This window comes from Tyto alba, unplaced genomic scaffold, assembly GCF_018691265.1.
Source record: "Tyto alba isolate M040663 unplaced genomic scaffold, T.alba_DEE_v4.0 Super-Scaffold_38, whole genome shotgun sequence".
In the NCBI taxonomy this organism is placed as follows: domain Eukaryota; kingdom Metazoa; phylum Chordata; class Aves; order Strigiformes; family Tytonidae; genus Tyto; species Tyto alba.
In genome coordinates this window covers 4,133,709-4,150,863 of record NW_024881313.1, presented here as the reverse complement: position 1 = coordinate 4,150,863, position 17,155 = coordinate 4,133,709, and the positions used below count along the sequence as shown (strand labels likewise).

The following is a 17,155-nucleotide window of genomic DNA, read 5'->3' as shown; positions in this document are numbered from 1 at the left end:
TGTCTTTTTAAAATCAAATTCTGTTTCTCCACCAAGATATTTTTCTTTGTTTTATGAAAAAATGACACAAACACAGCTCGGGTATTTGTTTAAGTGGGGCTGTGGTGAAGCTGAATTTTAAGGGATTTGAGGCATAACGTAAGCAGAAGTCATATGTTGTGCTTTAAGGTGGGTCAGCTACTATATTTTAGCTTGTAAGGCCAGTTGTACCAACAGGCTGAAAACATTTTGAAAAAAACAAAACAAAACACCTTATTTTACATCCTAGAATGTTACTAAAAAATTATTTGTGTTGATGCTGGTTAGGGGCACTGTTGTAACATTGACCCAAATTCAGCTGCATTACTGTGTTCTGAGGGTGAATGTTTCCTCCTTCATTTTTATTTGACACTCAGGAGTTCTCCCCCAGTCTTTTAGTTTGAGGTTACAGGACTGGAACTGCTATAAGGATGCTGTAGTTTTGGGGAAAAACATCATTTCTCAAGCTCCTGAGGATCTAGTTGACCTTTTAAAGGATGGGGATGCACAATTATCTTGTGTGTGTAGAAAGCATGTGTGTAATGTATTTAAGTTATTAATATTGGACTGTATGGATGAAGAACTTCAAAAAGTGGGTTCTTTCTTAGAAGTAACCTAGACGTCTGGTTTTAATGTTGTTCAGCAGGAACTGAAGAAGGAAAGGTAAAAAGCCTTAATTCGAGATACTTCTGAGCAGACACGGTCTTATCTAATAACAACACTCCACATATGCTTTTTTCTGAGGCAGATTTCTGCTGTGAAAGCTTAATTTTTTTTTTTTTTTTCTTCCTTCAAAGTAAATATGTGCTCAGGAAGTAGTAATAAGAACTTAGACCGTAGGGAGCCTGATGAATATTAGCAAATTTAGTACTCTGAGGATGAACGCTTTGTTCTGGTCTGTTTTGGGAGTTTGAAATAAACGCACAAACTGTGACGACTGTATGTTGCATGTATGTGTGAAGTTTAGAACGTATATATTCATAGGTTCCCTTTCTTTCCCCTTCCCCCTTTTAACATGTAGATTTATGAGGAATCAAAGATGAACTTGGAGCAGGAGAGGCCTTTTGTCTGCAGTGCCCCAGGCTGCTCACAGGTGAGTGGAGTCAGCGGTGATATTAATTGAGTCCTCAGCACTAGCTCTGGCTTGTATAATGCCTCCTGATATATTAACATGTCTAATAATAATATGTATGTTATGGGGTTTTTTAAGTCCTTCCCCCTTTCAATTACCTCCTTACCCAACAAGGTATTATTACAAAATATTTAAAGCAAACATAACAGCCGATTAAAAGTGGGTTGGTAAAAGTGCTTCTCAAGCTGCTTCTGTGCCTTCCCTCATTCCCAAGCCTCATGTTTCAAGCTAGGTATTGCAAATGCCTTTAGTGGCTTGCAAGAGAGGACACACCAGGCAGGACACATTTGTCTGTCTTCTGCTTAGATGTATGATGGATTGTATTATGCTTCCTATTGGAAGTGGTAGCCCTCTGGAATTTTTTTTTTTTTTTTTTTAATACTTAAATACAGTGATATCTTATTAGCTGGGTATTTTTTGTTGTTGCTGCCTTTCTTTTTTTTTTTTTTTTCTTTTTCTTTTTTTTTTAAAAACCTTTGAGACCTCTTCCTACTAAACATTCTCTATAGAAAATGCAGCCTGTAGATAAATTCTGCCCCAAGATGTACATTTGGGATTCCAGACTGGTGATCTGCCATGTGCCTCTGAGGGTACAATCTGATTTGTAACACTAGATGTTTGATGATCTTAAAAAAAATGGTGACAATGATTTTTACCTGCTGAGATTTTTGAATTGGGATTTATGTGTTTTTTCAGTGATTTTGCAATGGTGAAGGAAGTTACCCCCATGCAGCAATGAGGGAAGTTGCACGTGTGGCACTTCTGACCCTAATTCAGTTTAGTGGCAGGAGTTTGTGAGTAGAATCTTCAGGCAAGGGCATCTCTTGGGCTTTTGCCACAGGCTTCCTGTATGCATCTGTTAAGTGATTTAGCTTACCCATTTCCCAGAGCCGTCCTCTCTTAATGAGGCCAGTATTTCCCTGTTTTAACTGTTGATAGTTTTCTGCTGGCTAATATTTTTACAACTCTTTAGGCTCTTCTGGTGGAACGATGGGTGACTATCTCTGGAGGGTAGGTGTTGATTTTGCCAGGAGCTGAAGTAAGGAAGGGAGAAGCCTGAGGTCCGGTTAGCAACTGGCCAAGCAGCTTTGCTGTTTCACTAAGTGGAAGCCTTTCTGCAGGTGTCAGAGTGCATCTTTTGGATTGTCCCTCTGATCGAAGATTTGTCACTTTAGGTCCTCACATGCAGAATTAAACTTGTATCAGTCGGTCACAGAGGTAGAATAAAAGTACCTGAGTTTTGTAGTCAAGTTTTATTTACCTTTTTGTTGAATCTTAAAACTAACTTCCACTCAAATCAGTGGACTCGAGTGTTTTCATGTCAGCTATTATTTAATTTCTTCAGTGGAGAAGCTGATCCAAACAAGCTCATTTAGGCATCCAGAGAGCAAGTTTGGTTGTATGCTGTTACAACTTGGAAAGACAAGTAATGTAGATGTAGCTTCATCTTAAAAAAATATTTAATTTCCTATTCCAAAACATGACCTCTGTTTATTTCTTAATGAGGACTTGACAGAAGTGCATCGTGTAACGCTGCAATCTGGCTAAGCTGTTTGGGGACTGGCTTCTCTATCAGCCAGTGCGGATGTGTATTGAGGGCTGAGGGAGCTGATCTCCTGCACAAGGAAGGAAGTAGACTTATAAAAAAGACAGAGAAGTCTGAGCTGGAGGAATAGCTTCTCCTCAGTTGCCCCATGCCCTCTTTAAGCTGGCTGATTTCACCCTGAAGACAGTGTGGTATCCATGAGGGAAAATCCATTTCCATGAGACCAAAAAGTGTTTTTGCTTCCCTTCACAATTTCATTGAGCAAGGTCTTTCACATACTCCCTTTGTTCTTAACATAAATTTCTAGTGCTGCATTTCTTCCAGATGAGTAAGCAATGAACCAGGATTTCACAGTGAGGAAAAGGTCTTTGGGATTTTTTTTTTACTTTTTTTTTTTTTTTCCCAGAGAATTCATTCCCATTATTTATGCTGCTTTGTCTATGGGCTTAGAGAGATTCTCAGAAGGTGTAACATACTGCAACTATTTATGCTATAGCCACAAGCAAAGTCACTTAGCCAAGAATACCCTGTGTTGAAAGCATTAAGTCACTTTAACTCTGTTGTTGCCAGTTTTTTCCAGTCTCCTATTTACCTGTTGTTTTAAAAAGCTGCTTTTAAAATTTATTTTTTTTTTCCTCAAGCCTTGGTGATACAACTGTTGGCCTTTGCTAGTCCTGAAATAACCCTGTTAAAACTATTACAGTAGTTTGTAGCAAAGGTCTGTATGCACCTTCTGGTGAAGGAAACTTAACAAAACCAGTCTGCTCTTAGAGCCCGAGTGTGCAAGTGCTTGAACATTTAGTCAAGATTGTCTCTTCTTTGTCTTGTTCAAAAGAAAGCTATTTGTCGTAAAAGTTTGTTACCAGACTGTAAACCAAACTTAGCACACTGATTAGTTTCTTACAAAGCACATCTCTTCACCTTCCCTGCTTGACAAAGGAAAATAATCCAATTTAGTATCATAAAGGGTCATATATAGTTGTTATATACTGAGCATCATTGCATTGCCACTTTGAATCAAGTTGAAATATTAGACATCTCCAAAATTAAAGATGCATTTTGCCCGAATACTTCTGGTTAGGGAAATGCTGGCTTATTTTATTATTTTTATTGCTGTTCAGCAGATATAGGTTGCAGAAAGACACAAAAGCAGAAAAATCCAGTAAAGTGATTTAAGATATGCTGCATTACTTAGCATTTGCCGTGGGCTAAGAGCACACACAAGAGCAGTTATTGTAGATCCTGAGGCACGTGGTGACTTGTGAGGCCGTGGTAGCTGGAGTGGGTGCCTGAGACCCTTAGAATCCAAAACTTGGTCTGCAAATTTTTCAGGCAAATGCATGACACCTTGCGGTTTGCAACCCCAGAGAACACTGCAGCAAATATGTTTCTAAGTAGAGTACAGCTATTTGTTACTCATACTTGCTTGCATTTTCGAATACTCTGTTTCCTGTGCCATTTGGACACATTTCTAGCTGGATAAATTTCTTTCTCTCTCTCATTTTGAAATTCTGTCCAATGCCAAAAGTTTATTAGACAATTAAATTCTTCTTTTTTTTTTTTTTTTTTTTCCTCCCTTCCTCTCTCTCTCTCTGTGTTTGCCTGACAGCGTTTTCCAACAGAGGATCATCTGATGATTCACAGGCACAAACATGAAATGACTTTGAAGTTTCCTTCAATAAAAACAGATAATATGTTATCAGGTAAGAAGACATGAATTCAAGAGTCAAGATAACTATTCAGATGTTGAAATCATGACTCCTACTGGAAAGCTACTGGCAAAATACCTCTGAGATTGGTTTTAAAAGCCCCAGCTCCGATTAAATAACAAGTAGAGATGGAATAAGCTAGAATGCGTATCTTTGGACAAAAAGACAGCTGCCATTCTTATGCCTTCCCACAGGTTTGGCATGAAAGGGAGAGAAATTGTTGAACCTCATCCATGCTGGCAGCTCTAGTGCTGACTCCCATGTCAAGATGCCAGTGAAATATAGGCACTTACGCGCCTGTCACCTGGGAGCCCGGCAGCGAGCGTGTTAATGAAGTGCATTTGCACCGTTCCTGTAAGGCTCGCTGTTTTGACAGGCTCACTTCAGCAACCCTAACAGACCCCATCGTGGGAGCCACCTTTCTGGTGGCTCAAGACCTGCCCGCTCTAAACAGCCGTAACCAGAAAGGTAAACGAGTGGGTAATAGCCAGGACTCTCCCCCCGCCCCGCAAGGTGACCATCTCCTTCTGCACTTCCCCCCCCCCGTACACAGAGATTATTTGGTATTATGTGCAATTACATCCTTTAGTTTCTTATGTGGTTTTTTTGTACTGTTTGAGTAGCCACACAGTGGTGGCTTGCTGGCATTCGGTGAGTGCTGGCTAAGGTCAAACTAGCCTTAAACTCATCACTTCTCTCCTTTCCTATTCCCTTTCCTATTGTATATTCCTTGGGCTATAGTAATGGATTATTAAGAATAATGCCACTAGGATTTTCCAGGTTTCAAAGCAATTGTAGAAGAAAACTGTGATGCGAATGTATGTGTGGATGTTAACCAGTGTTTGATATTTATCTTTTGAAATGGGCTTCTTCAAGGTAAATTGTGCCATTTTAGGTGCAAATATATCATGATTAAAGGGTCTCCAGCAGACCAACTCTTTTATGGATAAACCATTTCCATTTTTATGAAAATCATAATTGGGTAGCAGTTGCTTGCAAATATTCGATTTAGGCTTTTGCTTTGTTTTGGTTTTGTTTTTTTTTGTTGGAACTTTAGGTGCCAGTGAGAAATCAGACATTGTCTGAAACAGAATTTATTTTCTTCTTACTTGAAAATGCCACACCAGACTAAGTTTAGAAACGAACAGTACACAGCACATTGAAGAGTAGGACTTGTAAAGTGCCTGCATGCCAGCTATGCCCACAGAATCCTGTGTTTGCAAGCACGAGCGAGAAAATGCTGCTCTTGCATTTGTCTGTGTCCTTTGGCAGTGAAACCGCTCAGAGACATCTGTGCTGTGGGCACATTCGCCCTGTTACAACTTTCTGTTTGGCAAGACTTTTGCTCGAGGGCAGTTTCTAGGGAGTATATTCTGTCATCAGGAGTCCCCTGAGTAGAGCAGCTCCATTTGTGTTTGGTAACTTGTATGATTTAGCTGTCCTGCTCCTTCCAATGGGTTGCTTTCCCAGGCAAAACGCTTCGACTGGCTTGCACCACTACCACCAGTAGTGGGGCCCCTAGACCTGCAGTTAGCCAACTAAGTATACAGAAATGCAGAATTTCATGGCCAGAAAGGCTCCAAGATTGCTTCTGGGGGATGCATTCTTCGTGCTGTGTGCATGATGATCCTCTGTAGTAGTGAAAGAATAAAAAGCTGCATGTGTTCTCAGAGACTGTGGCAAATGTGTCTGACTAATGGCCTGGTAACCTGGTGCTGCTGTGTACGGTTTTTTTCTTTTTGTGTTTGTTTGGTGGATTTGTTTGGCATTTTGCAATCCTTAGTTTGGAATTATCATAGATCATCTACTCTCTGCAGGGAGACATTGAAAAATAGTTGTTTCATTACCCACCTAAACCCTGGGGAAATCTAAATACCTTAAAGTTTAAGACGTTTTATTCTTGGATTTCATAATGAAAAATTAATGATATATGGGGAAGAGAGACAGACTTTTCTCTTGGACGTATCTCTTCATTCTCGGTTTTTTGCATTTTTGCTTATTTGACTTTTTTTTTTTTTTTAAATTGTTTCTGTCATCAGTAGGTTCAAAGAATTGCAGCAGCAATTGCCCTGTAATAAGCCAGGTGCAATGTTAGTGTGTGGTGGGTCTTTTTCCTCTTTTCATTAAGCTGCCTAGAAGTCAGACTTTCTCCTTTTTTCCAGTATGATGTGTACTATCTTTTTAACGTGTTGTGTTTGACCTATTCAGTATTAGTAATTAGCCATGCAAAATAACAGGCTGCATGCTTTCAGGTAGCCATTAGAATTACCTCTTCTGTTTCCAGAGATAGCTGATGCCCAGTCTGGGGTCAGTATAGTATCAGTAATATTTAACACACATTAAGCATGTCTTCTATAATCTATTATTGGAGGTAGGCACTGAAACTGTGGGGCTGTTTTTGTACCAATGCAACATCTTAGAAATTAAGCAAAAGATGACTTGGGAATTAGGAACTTGTGTGAAATCTTTGCTAAGGTGTGAAATAGCAATTTGTAACTGAGAAGTAAAGTTATGTTATATGCAAAATTATATGTTGTTACGTAGGTGGGGTGAGTGTTTAATAAACAAGGTTCTGTGACCCAATTGAAACTATTGGTGCTATGCTGGTTTACCAGGTATGTCTAGCCAAGAGCTTCCGTGTTGTCAACTAGGTCTGCTATATTTTCTTCCATTTTTTTCATGCTGGCCGGAGAACAAGTTTTATTAAATCTGTTGACTCTTGAACTAATTCAGAAACTCCAGGTACATACGTACACTAAATAGCTTTCTGTTCTCTGACTGTCTAAATGGGTGAGAAGTCCGCTAGAGGCATTTCATTAAAATGCAAGTGATTTTTTTGTTGGCTAATTTGACATTACAGTCTCTTTTTGCTGTGTCTTTAATGGTGTTTGTTCCTCTTTGTATATGTATTTTATTTTTGTTTGCTAGAAAGTCTTGTTATGAGTATGGGTAAAAAGTTATTGATGGTTTCCATTTCCATCTTTCCTAGCCAAAAAAGAGCTGTTTGAGATAACACAGAATATTTTGTGTAAGTTTTGCATGCTAGTCATCATTGCAGAAACCTTTGTAGTTAGGCTGACTGAAATAGAAGTCATCTATTTGCTGTTGTGCTAACTGAACATTGCATTGCTTTGAAACTCAGTAGTCTGTTGTGTGTCAAAGCTTTTTTGTTTTAACACCGAAATATTAATGTCCGTGGGACAGATTGTTCCCTTCAGGTAAGTACTAAAATTGTGTGGAACTGAACTTTGGGAGCTGGGGAGACAGAAGTTCCTGTGGTATTGATTTTGGGAAAGGAGTGACACCTTACTGTTGTTGTTGGGGGGGCAAATCCTTCCAAAAGTGCTTCTAGCAGATGCAGGAGAAGCCAGGGTTATCTACATATAAACCTTGTTTCTTCCTGATTCTATTTACTGAAATATAATCTTCTAGATTCTTGGTGATAAAGCCCACTGTGGAGATAGAAACAGTCTTCTCTAGATGCAAAAGCGTATGTGCTAAAGGAAGTGCAAATGTATTACTTTTCCCAGGTAATGCCTGTGTCAGTGAGGCAATTTACGGCATCCTTGGTTGGCTTAATTATTTTCACCTTGTGGTTTACACAAGGAGGTTTGTTTAGGCATGAATTTTTTGGAGTGCAAAATAATTTGACATAAGGAAAAATAATTTTGTTTGAGTTCTTGTTTGCTTCCATCTCCCTTGCTTTACCAAATAATGAAATGAAAAGTCTTATGAAATTCAACTGGTTCGGAGTGACCAGAAGAGATTAGAGAACTATTGTACCCAGTATGTGTGCTGCCACAGAAAATCCAACCAGTGCTTTGAACAGTGAATCTTTAAGCAGTAAAGTTTTTGGGATCCCTTGTCTGTGAGCCCCTAGGTGGGGGCAGTTCCACCACATATGCCTGGGTGCACCTCTTCTCCTTTTCTTCCATCACGTGCTTCAGGTATTGTGACCTTGAGCTTCTTGGTGCACTTAGGAAGTAACCTGCCAAATCAATGAAGAAACCTTCTCGAATTTCTCAGGGCATTCCTATTTCCTTGTGGCTGCTTGATGGGCAGCCCTTCACGTTTCACTGCTAGCCCTATTACTCTGACTTTGTTATCATTGTGTGAAAGTATAATATGGGTAAGTATGTAACTTCAACAGAGCCCACAGCTGAACAAGCTAAATGCCTGTTATTACTGCACATCAGATTAAACATTTTTTTTTTTTTTAAAGTTGAAGAATCAAGTTACACACTTTGAAGCTGTGCTGTTAGATAGCTCATCCTGAATCTGAATTGGATTTTTGTGGTTTTGTTTGTTTTGGGTTGGTTTGTTTGTTTGTTTTCAAAATTAAAGCTTGTTTCGCATAACTATCCATTGGTTCTCCAGTTTTTTCTTAACTGGTATGATGCTTTAAGGTTTTCATTTGTGCTTTGAAGGATGAAACTTTAGGATCTAAGGTAATTTAAAAAATACATTCAAATAAACTACGTAGCAAGCTAATGTGGCATTCCCTGGTGTGTTATTTTGAAAGCAATATATTGAGACTGTCTGTTCTGAGACAATTATTTCAGTAATTACCAAAATAACCCCAAACCAACCACCAACAACAAAAATTTCATAGCCAAACATAATGAATATATAATAGGATCTCTTTACTGAAGACTCCAAATTTCCCATTGCCTCGCAGCTTATATTTTTCCATTAGTCTGGAGAACGAGGCATCACTTCAGACACTGAGGACAGGTTTTCAAAATGGTCAGCAGCAAAAATATATTCAGTGTATCAGGTTCTGGTCAGAATCTGATTGCTGAATGGTTCTGAAATCCTCTCCTGTGAGATACAATAGGTTGACTTGGGATCTGCACAGGTGAGATCGTTTGATCTTGCTCTGGAGCTTTTATGTTGTCCACTTACATTTTGTAGGTTTATTTAATCTTAATGTTTCTTGCAGCCTTTGTGGTCATGACTGTGTCATCAGAGTGGCTGATTATTCACCTGAGTAATAGGCTGAAAATATTTATAGCCTAGGCCGAAGTTTGACAGGCTCTGTGTTCAACCTCGTGGTAACGGTGAGGTAGAAATAACTTCAGAAGTAATTGTCCGATGACCCAGGTTTGCCTGTGAAGTGACAGTTGGCTAGAGGTAGATGCCTCAAAGCGTAGTAAAGTGGTTCTGAGCAGAAGTTGAGGATGGAAAGATTTTTACACGTTGAACAACGGAACTGGGTTGGGATGGCTGGTCAGCATAATAGCCAGATGCCTAGGGTTAACCAGACAGACCTGCATCGCAAGCTGCCCTGTTCAAAATCCAGCTTGGGACGTTAAAGTCCGGAGTTGTGCGGGGAACAGCATGCAGAGAGTGGTGCTAGCTCTGTCTGAGTTTTGGTCCAGATGGGTCTGGCACATCCAGTTGCTGAAGTGCAACAGATCAGAGCCTGCAATAGTTGTGGGCGCTGGTGATAGCAACAAAAGGTTTGTTTGTACCAACAGGGAACAGTGAGGTCAGGCACAAGCTGTTGGAACTATTAATGCATTTTTAAGTGCTGAGAATTAGGAATATTGTATTAATTCTGGGAGACCTGAATGTGGAACTTATGCTAGGGTCTCTGTGATACTGTTCCCAGCTAAAACATGAGGGCTTGCCTGATCTAGGTAAAAAAATTACTGTGGTGTTGAGAGTAGTATCTTCTACTAGTTTGCCCACCTCCTGAAGGAGAACTGGTGTTTTGCAGAGGCAAATAGTTGGTTGCCTTGGTCAGGAGCAAAGAAAGCTCACTGGACTTAGTAGCCTTAAAGTCCTGAAATCAGTGAGTGCAGTGTATGTGCAGTGTAACTACTATGCTATGTGAAGCCTCAGCACGTTAGTCTGGATCTTTATCAGTTCTGTCGTCGTACAAACACAGGTTTTGTGGACTTCTGGTTTCTGTGAATGTTGAAGGATGAAGTATTATAAGGTAGAAAGGCAGCTCTTGTTTTCCATCTGACTGAGCTGGCTTCCAGGAGGTCTGTGGATGGTGTTTAGGCTGGGTGGTTGGTGGTGTTCCCTCCCTCATTGGGAAGAAGGGGGAGCTGTCTGTTTTAACAAAATCTTGTTGTGAAATCCTGCTAGTTTGATTTCTGGATCATAGATACGACAGTAACTGTCTGTGGAGACTGAGGCAGTCATTTAAGATCACCGAGTAGGTGGTGTAAATAGTGTCATTAATCTATCGCTTTTGATGTTTTTAGATAAAGTAGCTGATTGGAAAGATCAACTGTAGGCAACATTTGAGTATTTCGGCCTGCTTGTGGTGCAGAAGTTAGGCTTGCAGCATGTGTAGAGAAAAGTCGATGAGGCCTTTGTGCATTTGAAGTTGCATTCTTGCTTTGGGTTGCTTGTTTTCACTGTTAAAATGGATTTACTTCACTGAGCTTTTTGTGTGTGTGTGTTCATCTAACATTCATAGAATAGATGCTGAACAGATCAGCAACTTCAGCTGCATGTGCCTGATCACCACCTTGTTACCCATTAAGTTGCCTCTGACGTAATGTAGCAGTTTGTAGTAATGCCTGATTTCTGGATCAGCTGTGTACCTTGATGGAAAATAACAAGATATTATATATGTTAGTGTATTCTCTTCTGCCCTGACCCCCAAATTCTGGGCTCAAGCAACTCTAAAAAAAAAAAAAACCTTAGGATTTTTGATTTTAGTGAAAGTGATGCCATCAACTTCTTTATGAAACCCTAATTTCTCATCTTGGTTATGAAACTGATACCTTGCTTATTTGATATGGATATACCACTTCTGAAAATAAAACATTTCCTGTATTTGCCTCACATTCAAATGCTATCACGCCCCTTATGCCCAGGAAGGCTTGGCAACAATTATCTTTGTTTTTCTACAAAGCAATCGTGTTGTTCACTACAGTAATATTTAATCCTTTTTGGAAATAAAATCTACGTCTGCTTTTTATGGGACTTCATTTCCAGTGCAAATTCCAGTCCAAGGGCCAAAGAGAACCCTGGTGTAAATCTACTGAGTTCAGTGAGGTTACCCTAGAGATTAGTTTGGCACTACTTATTTAGAATATGGACCTGTAAAGTGCTGAGTGTCCTCAGCTCCCATCAATGTCAGCACCTCGTTGGCTCTGCTCCTTGCGCTGAGTTCTTGCAAGATTCTTGGAAAGTCTTGTGTTTCTGACTCTGGTAATACAGTAGTTAGCTGTGAAAACTAACAGATAAATATGCGTGCATTCCCAAACACTTGAGTTTTGTTTCCTTTATGCTCACAAGTAAGATGCTCAAGCCAAAAGAAATAAAGCAGAATTTTAACATTAAGGACTTGCTTTTTATGTTAAATCAATATGTTCCATCAGAAGTATAAATGTAAATGAGTGTGTTTGCCCTTGGATTACTTGAGAAGGTCAAACCTGTAGGACCATACCTGATAGAGGTGGAAATTGGCTTTAGCTGATCGTCCCCCCTTAGTTTCCAAGTGAAAACTGCATTTCCTTTTCTGTGGATTTCTTCTGTGTTCCCTCTTGTTTAGGGGTTCTCTGTGTTTCTCTGCTGATCATGTAAAGTTCATTGTGTCTGGTAACTGTTCCCTGTAAGGGGGAAATATTAGAACTTGACCGAGTTTATCTAGGTGCAAGAAACCAAATTTTTCTTCCATCACTTAATGAAGTGGGAAGCTTTTTTCTGAGGTCAGAATTGGCCCAATATGGGCAACTGGGATTAGAATGACAGTTTTCATTCTTTAAAGAATGAATTACAAACAGTAGGGTAGTTGTCAATGACTATGCAGAAGATTATTTTTGAATAGAGTGAGTCGAACCTTTCCATAAAATTAAGTACAAAGCAGCTTGAGCTGGAATGGGGTCTTGGGAAGAAGAAACTAACATGGAAGAGAGGTCTTTTTTTTTTTTTTTTTTTTTTTTAATGTATGTAAAGCTGATATAACCATATGGACTCTCACCTGCTCTTGCTAATGTGGTTCTGTATTGTAATTTTGAAGGGGGGAGGGGGAAACTGAGATGGAATAGTTAAGAACTCACCTCAGAAGGAATGGAGGTGCCTCAGAGTTGACCTTTGAGGAGTCCTTGGTTCTTAAGTTTGGGCTTGATTTTTCACTTCCTGAAGAAAGGCTAGCCAAGATCATCACTGAAACTGCAGTCCACAGTGCAATTTAGCCTGTCCGTCTTGCTGACTTTTGAAAAGGCAGCTGAAAACCTTGTACCTTCCCGAGTCCCTCCTGCCTGTGGAGGAGAGAATACTGTCCTTCCTCAAATTATTTCTGAGAGGGCAAAAATTTCCTAGAGATGAAGGCATGCATTAACAATCTCTTGACTCCAAATATTGTGATTTACATGTATTATCAACACTTTTAGGTACAAAACACACAAGGACACTTCTTCGTGGTTAAAGTTTACCATTTCATAGGTTTTCTAAATGTAGATTCACTCCTTCTTCAGAAATGGTGTTAGAAGCAGAACTCCTTGCTGTGGCCAACTTCATGTGTTTTTCAAGTGTGTGAGGTGGTTTTCGAGCACTTGAAAGTATTAACCAGTGTGTATCTGCAGCGGTTACTGACATGCTGTGGTGTAAATGTGCATTATGATATGCACTATGCATTGTTTTGCATGCACCTATTATGGGAGATTTATGGACAGTTATAATGACCATTTGCACACATTAAAAATTGCATTTGTGTTACGTGCCCTGTGAAAACCTGGCCTGCTGTCCTTCTGGTTGAGTGACGACTGCTGCCTAGGTTAGCTAGAACCTCTCTTTTCCTGGAATACTAACTGTCTCCCTCTCCTTTTAATATTAAATACCAATGATCATTTCTTGTCATATTCTCAGATCAGACTCCTACACCAACACGCTTTCTGAAGAACTGTGAGGAAGTGGGCCTCTTCAACGAAATCGATTGCTCGCTGGAGCACGAGTTTAGGAAGGCACAAGAAGAAGAGAACAACAAAAGGGTAAGTGTGAGCACCCCAAACCCTTCCTCCCCCTTTGGTTCCTTGAAACGTTAAAGGACGCTGTGTGAAAGCAGATAGTACCTGGTCGTAATGTTTTGGTTAGAAACTAGGTGAAACTATAAGTTGTGACATGCTTTTTAAAGTATTGAAACAGTTGACAAAAAAACCCCAAACAAACAACAAAACCAAACCAACAAAAAAACAGCATTAAATTTCCAAAAGTGTGTAACTGTGTTTGTTAGGGTTTGAGTCCAAGTCTCTGCTTTTAAGTAAACTATGATACAAACCACACGCCTCTTGAGGGAGAGGGTTGGGAAAAGTATATCATGTTTGAAGTAAGGATTGCAAACTTGCTCTAATACATTACAGGGAAACATGGGTTATGAGGAGGCATTTACTTTACACATGCACACACACAAAGTTTTGTTATTTCCTCTGTAACACGATGGGCCTCTGGATTTATTTGTCATCATTAACAGCTTTATCATGTTTCTGTATTTCTCATAAAGTATTCATGTTGAAGGGGGAAACTTTAACTTGTAATACCTAGTAGGTAACATATCCCATTTCCAATTATTATTCTTCTAGTCTCAGTATTTTTAAGTTTAGGTTGAATTATATAGGCCACTTTGTATGGGGTTAAATGTACTCCTGTGCCCAAAGATTGGAGTGTTTTGAGGGATCCTAAAGAGCTGTTAAAATTTTCAAGGAATTGTGAAAGAGCTTAATGCACTACAGAGGCCAGCAAGAGGTAACGCATGAAATTTTAACTTTTCAAATAAGCATCCAAAGTCTTGGTTGCTTTTGAGAACCAAAACACACGAGTAATGTGGGGCTTCCTACAGGAGCACATTGCTCCCTGCAGCCCTCCAACAACCTGCCCAGTACCTCCCCTTCACAATGTTCCCTTTTGTGCCTCTGTTTTCCCCTCTCCCATTTCTGCAGCTCTTGGAAATTCTTAGGTAATGTGCACCCTGACACAGGAGTTCCTCATTTATTGAACACTGTTATTTGGCTTAGTTCTCATGGTAATCAGTATTTGTCTAATTTGAACATTAACCATCATCATAGACTAAAAGTAGGAAAAGGTGGCCACAAAGCAGCTATGATGCTAAAGCCAGAGGGCACTTCCCCTTAGTTTGCCTCAGCATTATTTTGCCTTCTTGGAATGTCTGTGCCTCCAATTGCAAGGGCTGCCTCTATAGGTACCGTTTCTTATAGCTGCGGTGTTGTGTCATTTGCTTTGCCTGTTGGTGACTGCTGTCCAACTCAAAATTCATATATGCAAGGCATATGTGTGCTGCTGGGGCTTGTGAAAGCTGCAGGTAGCGGCATTTAGGGATCTTGAGGTCTGGAAAGTAAAGGCCTGAGAGGGTTTTTTGGAAAGAAGAGGTAAAGCTAATTGCTGAGTTGCAGAATGGGAGGCAAGGCTTGTAGAAAGAATATGGGAAAGGAGTCTAGGAGTGGTTTGGTTTTGGCTTATAGGGAAAGGAGTCTTAGGGATGGTTTATTTGTGGCTCGTAAGGAAAGAAACTGGGACAGATAGAGGAGAGAGGCTGTGGCATGGTATGCTGAGCAAGGAAAAAGTGTCCAAATGTGAGGGAATCCAAGTTTTGATCAAGGATTGGGAACATAGCCCAGGCTGACCCTCAGAGCTTTGTGTGGAGGATGAATGTTAGGAAGCAGCCACGTAATGAGATAAATGTGTCTAATTTTAGATTTAGCTTGTTAAAACTTTGTGGTTTATGTGCTGAAGAGTAGAATATTCATCAGAATCAAGGACAAAATTTCTGAACATTCTTACTTCTTTGTGAATAAGAGGATTCCTTAGCAGTCCTTTCTGCACGGTGATTATTTTGCAGGAGTAGGAAATGAGGAGAAGTCTACTGATTTGGACTTCTGTGCAGGTAGTCATAGATTCCATCACTTGATGTTGCAGAGTCCATTTCAGCTTACAAGGGGTAGTTGCACAGTCTGATTAGAACCTAGACAAGGGCATCAAGTTACCTGATAATTCCAGTTGTTTAACAACCTCTGGAAGGTTTATTCTGCTGTCCTCCTACCAACCCCTGCAGCTGCTATTCATGATCTCTAAGGAACAAATGAGTGATTGAGAGGAGGGAAATCATTAAAAAAAAAAAAAAAAAAAAAAAGAGGAGGGGGTGAAAAAAAGAAAAAAAAAAAAAGGGGGGGGGGGGGATGGACGGGCAAGAGTCCCACTAGCTATCTAACCTATAACATTTGCTCTGTGTTTTCAATTAGTCTGTTGTATGTTCATTCTTACATTACCAACGGACTGTCAGATAGGAATCTGAAGTGGGCCCCAGTAGGGCTTTACTCAAATGCAAGAGACAAAGGCCATGACAGGAAGGGACTCCTTGGGCTGCAGCTACCACTAACGCAAAGTTTCTAACAGCCTGACCCTGGAATATGAATGCAATATAGTGTTGTCCTAGTGGACCTACCAACACTTGGAGACTAAGACTAGCTGCATGGAAATCTTACTCATAGCTCAGGAAAGTCTTCCAAAAATATTTTGGTTGTGTTAATGTCTCTGGACTCTGAAAGAAATAGTTTTGTTTATTTTAGGATATCACTGTGACTTAACACACAGCTTGACACTGAAATCTTGTAAGAGAAAAACAGGTTTGGTTTTTTTTTTTTTAATTTTTTTAAATGCTTGAGAGTCATAATTTGAAAACTCAAAGAATAAAGTTCAATTAGTTGTATTTCCCACTCTCCCCCCCCCCCCTTAGTGGAACCCCATGGATAATCCATGAGAATTTGTTGTGATTAAGCTCGTTATGTGGACTAGTGACATTCCAAATTAGCTGTGAAACACTGAGTGCATGGTTTTAGGAACATTGTGTGTACCTTTTTTGTAAAGGTAGTATTGAGGGGAAAGCACTTGCATTAATATCCCAGCTACTTATCCAGGAACAAATCATTTAACATCTTTCTGCCATAGTTGTTCACGTGTAAAGTGGGCGCAGGGTCTCTTTCTTCCTCCCATACATAATATGTCTTATGACTGTAAGCTCATCTGTCAAGGACCATCTCTTAAAATATACGTGGGTTAGCCTTTGCTTGAGGACTGAGTGGACTCAAATAATTGTAATAATGATGATGATCTTCAGGACCTCAACTGAAATGAGAAATGTAAAGTTATTAATGGAAGTGAGATTGTTAGATTGTTTTGGCTCCTCTGTTGCCTGTATCATCAAATATTAGCTGGAAGTCCCTGCCTGAGAAAGGCCTACTCCCTATATGCAAATGATGCTATAGATCATCAATAAGCATATTGGTAAGCATGTGAGAAAGGGGCTTTTTGCATCTTCTTGACAGCACTCCTCCTGACACAAGTATCCCACCTGTCAAATTCACCACCAAAATTAGCACAGGTAAGAGCACACCTATACTATATTTCTACTTGAAAGAGTGTAAATTTTAAAGCTTTAGGAACTTGGGGCAGGCAGCAACTGGCAGCTCGGCCACCAACAAAACTTGCAACCCAAACCAACAAGGCAGGTAGTGCTGGCAGATTGGATGACCATCTTAGCCTACTAGCTGCTGGTTTTAGATTTACACTGCTCAGAGCATTAAGTATCCAAAGCGTTTATAATGGGTTATAGTTGCAAACTCATGGCCTTTGTTGCTAATGGATAGGCCCTGCTGTTGCATCTTGTTTTGAGCATTGAGTTTGGGTCTGAGAGGATAATGTCAAAGATGGGAAGAGTCAGGATCTGTTTCTGAATAACTAATTGCATCTGATTCATTAAAAGGCATCTAGCCT

The 17,155-nt window shown here is 39.9% G+C and overlaps 1 protein-coding gene across 1 annotated transcript in view; it reads left to right on the top strand.

The window, feature by feature from the left end:
• Positions 1–17,155, top strand: part of CREB5 (cAMP responsive element binding protein 5) — a 264,530-nt gene that overhangs the window by 44,180 nt on the left and 203,195 nt on the right. Inside the window, exons 2-4 of the mRNA XM_032991717.2 lie at positions 1,040–1,111; positions 4,306–4,399; positions 13,241–13,362. Coding sequence (XP_032847608.1) covers positions 1,058–1,111; positions 4,306–4,399; positions 13,241–13,362 — 270 coding nt within the window. The 5' untranslated portion in view covers positions 1,040–1,057. The remainder of the gene's footprint in view (positions 1–1,039; positions 1,112–4,305; positions 4,400–13,240; positions 13,363–17,155) is intronic.